The 9,451-nt window shown below is 38.5% G+C and overlaps 1 protein-coding gene across 1 annotated transcript in view; it reads right to left on the bottom strand.

Annotated features, from left to right (window-relative positions):
• Positions 1-2,787: 2,787 nt before the first annotated feature.
• Positions 2,788-9,451, bottom strand: part of KAT6B (lysine acetyltransferase 6B) — a 109,520-nt gene continuing 102,856 nt past the window's right edge. Inside the window, 5 exon segments of the mRNA XM_040563724.1 lie at positions 2,788-6,474; positions 6,477-6,776; positions 6,779-6,832; positions 8,755-8,856; positions 8,859-9,057. Coding sequence (XP_040419658.1) covers positions 4,349-6,474; positions 6,477-6,776; positions 6,779-6,832; positions 8,755-8,856; positions 8,859-9,057 — 2,781 coding nt within the window. The 3' untranslated portion in view covers positions 2,788-4,348.

Raw genomic sequence — 9,451 nt, 5'->3', positions numbered from 1 at the left:
TGGCAATACTTTCCCTAATACAGACCAGGGTAGCATTAGCTTTCTTTGATGCAAGGGCACACCACTGTTTTGTGTTCAAATTGCACTTAATTAAGCTCATTTAATCATATATAGTAGATTGGGGAAAAAATACCAAGTTTAAATGACTCAGCTGAAGTCATGATGAAGCCAAACCTGTCACCCACCTTACATATTCTTATGAATTCCCTCCCCACACCACAAAACCCAAAGCAACAGCTTTTGATTGATATATGCCCCATGGCTTCACTACAGAAGATTTGACCTATATCTCCACATAGGTCATAAACAACCCTGGAAACACACAGCTTTAATACAGAGAACTATGCTCAGTAATGGGAAGAGAAAAGAAAAAAAACAGTCATAGGTCTTTACTATCTTGGTCAGTTTACTTACTCCTAAATGTCTCGGCCTCTACAGAACAGACTGTAATAGGACAATCCTAAGCACTACAGATACCTCTATCAGGTCCATTCTTTTTATTTACCACACTGTATATTAGTGTTTGTTTCCATCTACTATGGACATATCAAGCATCCCCCCAAAACCAAAAAACTGAAACACAGTAGACTAATGTTAAAGTTTCATACCTTTAGAAGTCCTCTGCTTCTGCTTTCATTGTCCATCTTCTAACACAATCAGTCAAAAATTGGTCATGTTTTTTACACTGCTATGAGAACTGATAGCCAGAACACCACAACACTTACCATTCCTGTCTTTGCAAGAGGGCTAGAGTGCAGCTTTCAGGAATACAGTGATCATCAGCTTCCAGATGAAGAAGGTTCTGCTCCAAAGGCAGTTCCTAGAACCAGGTCTTGCCTGAAGCATTCTGCTGGTACAGCTATGCCAATTAGGCAATTCTGAAGCAAACATACTTCGTATTTACTTCCCAGCTTCTTTTCCTTATCTTTTGAGTGTCCCAGAATCAATTAGGCTAAATTAGAAAAAGGAAAGTTCTGGAACACGCAGCTTCCGCAAAGTAGGCGACTTATGCAATACAGCTACAGCAAATCACTGGTCAACCTCACCCAACATGATCTATAATAACAAGCGTTAGCAGCACAAACATAAAAGCCAGGTCCGCAAGCAACGTACGTGCAGAATGAGGCAAGTTGGTTTCCTTCTTGCAAGTCACCAGTGGTTAAGCATTCTACTTGTCAAACTGCCTATTCTTTATGTAAAGACTATGAGTGCTTGGGCAAGGAAACATCCTGCATTTCACAAGAATCATTTATTACAACTTGGTGAAGAATTCTTTTAAGACACTAAAAGGAGAGCTAATTCTCAGCTGGGATGGTGCTAGAGCACACAATCGAGACTGACACTGCAATGGGCAGACAATACAAGAGCAAGATCTGTCAAGGGTGAGACAGCCTTCTTATAAAGCAGAAATTGCAGTGCAGTAATGCAATTCACAGCTTGAACAGTCACTATGGGGAAAGATTTAGAAGAGCCATTTGTCCTGCTGAAAGGAATTCCATTCTCAAATAAAAAGTCATGTTGGAAACTTGCCTGTTGTGCAACACACATCATTCTCCACCCAAGTTTTAATCCATGTATTGCAATACAGAATATTAGCAATATGCCGGAGTCAGGATGTTCTGTTTCAGGTTGCTACATACTGAAATGGCAAAAACTGATTTGACTGTTTATTGCAGACTTGGGAACCTGAAACTGAACAGCAGTAGATAAAAACCCAGGTGTCTTCCATATTCACTCTAAAAACATGAAAGTAAAAAAAACCTAAGACATGTTGCTATTTTGACATGAAGTTATTCAACCAAGATGCAAGGTCCTAGTTATACACACTCAAAGGCTACACATTAACTCTTGAGTTCATCTTTCCTTTCCCTAAGCATAATAAAATGTGACAGTGAATTTCTGGAGGCACACAGATCATCTAAGTACCATGAATACTCTCCGGCTTCATAAAGCAAATGTGACAGTGTAAGTACATGAACAAAAATATTCATTATATTGTGCTTTCTAAAATCCTTTTAAAAAAAGTTATTCTGAAGTACTATTTGAGTGGAAACTTCATCTCCCATTCAGGTCCACTGCTAGATTAGACTGCTGCCCCATCACATTTAAATTGAACAGGTAATGAGTCTGGATCTGTAGCATCAATATATTGGTTTGGCAACAGCACGCAATTCAAAGGTTTAAAAAAATACACATTTTCTTTGACTTTTCAACATATAGAATCACATACATAAAGCTGCTTTACATTCTACAATGGGAGATGGTATTTTCAACTACTACACTGACCTATTCTTTCACCCTAGTTAGCAACCTTCCTGCAATGTTAGTGGGGTAGAGGGGAATTCAGTGGCAACATTCACTTTGGGTGCATTTTGAAAAATTCTTACAAGATTTTTTTCTGATGCAGATTCACAAACACTGATTTAATCTTGGTGCACTCAAGAAGTCCATGTATAGATAGCCTTCTTAATTTTTACAGACCTATTGCCAGACTAAAAGTGTTCACGTGTGTGTGTGTGTGTATAGGTATACAAGCAGAACACGAAGGTTCTAAGCAAGATTTGTATCACCTTGTAACACAGCAATGATAAAAGGAAGAGATCAGGTCTATCATTAACATACAGTCCAAGCATCATGTTCATTGTCATATACCCTTTTACATACATGTTAACACTTTCTATAGGAAAAAAAGTTTCATACATTAAATATTGACAACCTTGTAATGTATTAAATACATATTTATTCAATATTTTATTAAGATTATTAAAAAAAATAATCTTAGATATATTTATTTTCACAAGGTGTATGCAATTATGATGAGTAACCTACACTTTGGCTCTAACAGCCTAATCTAAACCCCATCAACTTTAATGGGCTTTAGATCAAGCATGTGAAAGCACTGTAACAAACACTGTTTCAGGAGGTAATTCCCATGCAACATCAAACTATGACAAGACACAAGAGGCTAAAAATGGCTCATCATAATTTATTTTATGTTAAAATGTACAGCTGGGGGGATGTTTTTTGCAGTTTTTATTTTTGTTTCTTGGGTGTTTCATTATGGGCTTTTTGTTTTGTTTTGTTTTAAGTGACTGACTAAAAAGATAACAGATAAATACAAGAGTGTCACTGGGTCCTATTTTTACATGTATCAAGCCTCTTCTGTTCGGCCCTTACAGTCACTCTGTACAGGTACAAAGGCTACAAAAAAGGAAGCAATATAAACAGACACAAATAACTTTTGCCTTTTTACATGCGATCTGTAAGCTTAGTCTGAGCTATTCACACGCTACTGCTCTATTTTTTTCCCTTAAAAAATAACTCCAATATTTTATAAAGATAGAAAAATCTACAGATGGAATGAAAATGTAAAGTTAGAGGCATTTCCATAAAATAGCAACTTTACACCAAATTCACTACTTTTTTTTTTTTTTTAAATCCTGCCAAGTATTTGGACATATATGAAAGTGTTTCAAAACTTGACAAATAAACACTGAGATGTCTCAATCAACAAAAACCCAAAACAGTATATATAAAACACAAAGCTGCCTTTTTCCCTATCCCAGCCCCAAAGAAACTGGTCACCAAAATGGAAGAGAGTCTCAACTTTACACTAAACATACAGCAATAAAACCCTTTGAACTAACCAAAATGTGAATAGCTTTTGCAGCTTTTTTATTATTTTTTTACAAGTTTTATAATTAACAAAAATATAGTTCTGTTTTTTTACCCTCAAACTAGGGTAACCTAATCAAGGCAAAAAAATTAAGAAATGGCTTACTGTTAAGCACAACACTTGTACAGTACTACAAAATGCACTGTCACTAACAAAGACATTAGCGGCATGCGGAAGTGTCACCTTCAAAACAAAGTAATACAATAAAAGAACTGCTAAAAGGCATTACATGTGGGGAAAGGAGAGAGAAAAGCTCAAGATTCAGTACTGTCTGATAGTTTTGGAGTCTATTTATCCACATTTTTAATGGGAGCAGGCACATAAAATGGCTCTGAACCATCAGCTGCTGTGTAATTGCAGTCATAGAAAGAGTTCTTCCTTTCCAGAAACTTCAAGCTCAGTGAAATAAACAAAAAAAATGGAAAACCACCTAGTTCCCCCCAAAGAAAACAGAAGAAAAGGAAAATCCCACAAATTTAAAGCAAAAAAGAAAAAAAAAGAAAAAAGAAAAACTTGTATAAGGCTTTCTGCTGCATACAGCTTTTAAATGGTGCCAACAAATAAATGTTTTTGCATTCACACCAATTGCTGGTTTTGAAATCGTACTCTCCAAAAGATATTTGTGCAGATCAATCCAATACGCCAGTTTGGTAGTTTGTCTCTGCAAAGGGCCTACCTTCTCATGTAGGAGCCATTAAGAGACTGTTTAGACATGCCTGTATTCATGTAGCCATGATGCCCTGGAGGGGTGTACATCATGTTACTGTGGGGTGCTGTCTGCATTGGCTGCTGTGCATATGGCTGAGTTCCCATCATCCCCATCTGCATCTGCATAGGGTACTGGGGCGTTTGATTCATATACCCATGATTACTGTGATATCCGCTATTCATCATCGGCTGGGACATACTATAACCATTCATAGCATTAAGGGTATTCATATTCATGTTCACTGAATTGACATTATAAGCTGGCGCTGGCATCAAGTTTACGCTCATGTTCATACCACGCTGCATTGTTAAGGTCCGCGCGGGCCCTTGCATGGCCACAGTCTGTGAAGCACGCCCGTAAATTTGGGGCTGATGAGCTGCTGCAGCAGGTGGCAGAGGTGTGGATTTGGTTCTTACAGAAACATGACCTTTGCTGGCCATTTGAGTCTGCAGTCTTTGGGTGTGGGATATTCCTATATTTGATGAAGTCATATTACGCTGCAAAAGGGGAGGTGGCAAATTCATGGGAGGAGGAGTAAGGTTAGGGGGAGGGGTCATGGTAGCCTGTGCTGGGGGTCCTCCAGGAACAGCATGTGGAGACTGAGAAAGCTGAACAAGCCCTGTATTACTTAGGGGGGTGGACAAAGAGGCACTGTTTGCATAGGAAGTTACAGCAGCTGAATGGCTGTAAGGCAAAGAATGATCCATAAGCGTGTTAGTTAACTGTTGCAGTTTGGCAAGGCTAAAGGTGGCCGATGGCTGGGAGTAATGCCCCGGTCCGAATTCGCTCTGACCCATTCTTTCGTATAAGCCAATGTTGGCATTGCCAGTCTCGGGGATTTCAGTTAACTGCATAGGTGGTGTAAAGTTAGCGGCCATGCTGCACTGAGATAACTGTTGGTTGCTGCTTGGAGGCCTTTCAACAACACAACCTTGGGGAGATTTTACATTACAAGTGGGAGGGGAGCTGATATTTGTTTGTTGCATCATACTGCAGCTTCCATTGATGTTAGACATCTGCTGTGTCACTGCACAGCTGCTCTGTGTTAGGTTACTAGACGTAAGGCTACTGTACGAGCAACTGTTTTGTGAAGAGTTGTTTCCACAGATACTACTGCCCATTGTAGAATCGTAACTGCTTGGGTTTTCATAGTTTTCTGTTGTACTCTCAATGCTTCCTAAATCACTAAACCCACTATCCACAACTTGTTGCGAATGATCAGAAACTGAGGGAACATCCATCATTGGACTGGTCTCCATGTTCTGTAGAGATGGCACAGAAATAGCACTTTGATCTGGGCTGATCTGAGCATAGTTGTTCTCTAACGGAGCAACATTTGGACTATTAACAGAACGAACTGACTGGCTGGGATGAGAGTGCACAGAGGAAACAGGGCTACTGTGGTCAGACTGCTGACAATCATCCAGAGTGGTCATCTGGGGACTTTGGTCGGTATGGGCATAGTTTTGCAAACTTCTACAGGCCTCTTGAGTCTCTGCACAATCCTGAAATGTATCTTCATGTTCACTTGCTTCTTGGGTTAGAGACTGTACTGCTTGAACAGTCTCAGAATCAATCTCCATGGTCTCAGTACTCTCTCCCTTGAAATCTGAATGTAATTCTTCATCAGCTTTTTGGTCCTGGTTGTTATCTGCATGATCATCATCAGATTCCGGCACTGGATCTAAAGCTGTAGTTACTTCTTTCTGGTCACTTTCACACTCATCAGCTGCAAGGTCAACACTACAATTCATTAAGTCCTCCTGATTTGAATTACCAGTTTGAACATTTACGTCTAAAAAAGACTGTTGTGTTTCCAGCATTTCTTTGAAAGCTTCACCAGGCAAATCCTCTTTCTCCACTTCTGCTGAACCCATGTGGCTATCGTCCTCATCATCTGCATCATGATCCTCATTGTGAGAAGGTTCTTCGTCATCCTCTTCATCTTCCTCATGATCATCCAAGTGCACGGACTCTTCTTTTTGCAGAAAAGCCTCATCTGGCTTGTCTTTTTCTTCACCTTTTGAATCGATTCCACTTTCTTCTACATTCCTTTCTTCTTCCCCCACTTTCACCATATCATTTTCTTGTTTTCAAAGGGTTCACTGGATGGATGCAGAGGTTCAGGTTCTACCTCTTTTACCTTATCATCTGGTGGTGGTAATCCTTCAGCAGGCTCTTTAATCTCTTCCTCCATAACAGCAGGAACAGGGCAGGGCTTATCTTCAGCTACTTCCTTTTGTTCCTCTACCAGCACCTGATAGTCAGGCTCCATAGGAGTCTCAGGTGGAGTGTATAAATTAAGCTTAAAGCCAGGTTTTCTTTCTTTGTTTTGCCTCCATTTAGATGGACCACGCTTAACTCCTTTAGGCCAACCCTGCTTACTCTTTAAGGTTCAAGATTGTCTTTAGTGCTTTCTTCCAACACAGCTACATCATCTGTATTATCTTTGGGAGGCAACAGAGACAAAAGAAAACATCTTAGCTTGCACAGACTAATGAATCAATACTTTCAAACATAAACCCAAAGTAATTTATAAACTCAAAATGCATTAAGAAACTCTGGAATGAGAGCTATAAACAGATTTTATACCACAAAAGAAATACATAATAAGCACAGCTTAAACACACTTACGTAGATATGTAAAGTGCCTCTTGATTGGTGGCCTTTTAACAGTGACCATTAGAACCACCATTTATACACTAAAAGAACCCTAGAGATTTAAATCACACCACATGTAAACTAAAGCAAACATATCATCCAAGGATGTGATTATTAACCTTATTTTTAGAATGAGAACTCTGTCATCACTTTATATAGACATGAAGCTAATGTGTTTTGGGTTTTTGTTTTTTGTTTTGTTTTGACAGTAGGAATGTGAGAGTCTGGAGTCACCTGTTTGACCATGCTGGACGACAGGCTAGAGTAAGCATCTAATCATGCCTTAGTGCCAACACTGAAAAAAGGTGGTTCATTCAAAAGTATCTTCTTAGGGGCAGCATATCATGGCACAACTCATAACACATGACAAAAGCTAAAAGATAACTGAAATTAAACAGAGCACATGAGAACACTAAATTAATCCACTGACTATTAAAAAAAACTCTCCAATCACTCTTCTCTTCTTTCTCCCTAGGTACCACTTACATATATACCAGAAAAAGGCGTGAATTCTCAAGATACAACATGCTGCACTTGGGAGTGTGAAGGCTTCAGTGATATTCCTTTGCTGATTTCTGCCTCTCACTGTAGTACTGTAACACTACTACAGTCAATTAATGCGACGACATGGTCCATGGACAAATACACAATATCAGTTTCATTAGCAAAGTACAAACCTGATCACTGGGACATACATAGCTAGAACACTGAATTTGCTACTACTGGTTTAATCAAGTCCTACTAAGAAGCATGAAAAAGCAGTAATATTCCAATGTACCTGCGGACTGGTTTGTAACAGCATCAACACTCATAAGCATGGCTGTTCTAGTTGCACAAAAGCTGTTTTAAAATAGAAATTAGTGGATGATCCCTTAGCTGAGGATCACAAAGATTAAACCTTCCATGTAATTACAAAAACATGGAAGTAGTACCTACTGGCTTCTTAAAGAAAATATGTAGCCCTAAGAATCCAGTCATTCATTCTGGAATTAAAACTTACAAATGTAATTTGAGAGCCAGGAGGTCAAGGGATGAGCATACATTTAGAGTAGCTCAATAGTAGTTTCACTAACCATCCATTAGCTTTCTGCCAGGAAATATATTTGAAATCAAACTAGATAAGCAGTTAAAACCATCTCTTTTGCAGGGATAGAAACAGGTACCACAGTGCTGAATGCAGATGAGGACATATTGTTCCCCAGAAACTACAGACATTTCATTGAATTACCAACAATGTTGAACAGAAAGGTATTTCTGTAAAGTAGATCTTCCTTTTTGCTTGTATCTTTTACCAAGATACAAAAACAAGACTAGATAACATTCCAAAGATACTCTTGCTCTGTGGAGTATGAAGTGCCTGTTGCAGGGACAGAGAAGTTGTTTTTGGCAACATGGCATGGACTCCTGTGTTTCAGACTGGAAAACTCTTTTTTCTGAACAAAAATATTATAGTATTAATACTCCTGGGATAGAGGAAAAAAAGCAAACAAACAAAAAAAACCCTGAAGCCACTGCCAAATTCTAATAAATTATGCAAGATTAATGGCCTCCAGTAGCACCTCTAAGCAGAAATCATTACGATACGATTTTAAGATCAAAATAGCCAAACAACTTTTTTATAACTTTCCTATTTATGACAAAAATAACATTTACTTTCAAACCCACATGACAAATTAATTTTGTTAAGATAAGAACATTTTCAGCTTACTTGTACAGTTGTCATCACTCCTGTAACAACGAATGTCTTTCTCCTCCTTGTTCTGGTCTTCCTCCTTCTCCTGTTTCTGCTGCCCAGGCTGATACTCAAAAGTTTTCTAATCACAGGCTTCAAGTCATCATCTTCCCCATCCATCTCACAGGTAGGTTCTAGCTGTGGCATGGGACGTTCCTCATCTGAGTTATCAAATGGCTCATTCAACACCTCTGTTGTTTCAGAAATTGTCTCTGTTGTAACACTGCTATTAATCCTTCTGCGTTTACGGCCTCTTTTCTTTTTCAGTAGGAAAGGTCTCTGAAAAATAATTCCACAAATATAACTCTTCCTACATTCCTGTTTTGTCAGTTGACTTGGTGCACTAGTAAATACATTTATGTTAAGTGAGTTCACCTTAATCAATTTACTCATTCCAAAATACCTTACATGGTATCAAATGTAAATGTAGATCTACTCCATGGGTAAAATGTCTAAAGTATACACAGTTAAAACCAGTATGTATTTATGCATACACACAAACCCTTCTGTAGGTGAAAAATGAGGACTAGAAGTTTCTTCATACAACAGCGATTTCTACATTCTACTTCTGTTAAATAACATTCATAGCAGTAATAAATAAATTGTATTTACAAGATTTTCCACTGTAGATTTAGAATTCAAGAACAGTCACAAGTATCAGATTGTCTTCTAC

This window comes from Cygnus olor, chromosome 7, assembly GCF_009769625.2.
Source record: "Cygnus olor isolate bCygOlo1 chromosome 7, bCygOlo1.pri.v2, whole genome shotgun sequence".
NCBI lineage: Eukaryota > Metazoa > Chordata > Aves > Anseriformes > Anatidae > Cygnus > Cygnus olor.
The sequence above is the reverse complement of the archived record's forward strand: the minus strand, read 5'-3'. Positions and strand labels throughout refer to the sequence as shown.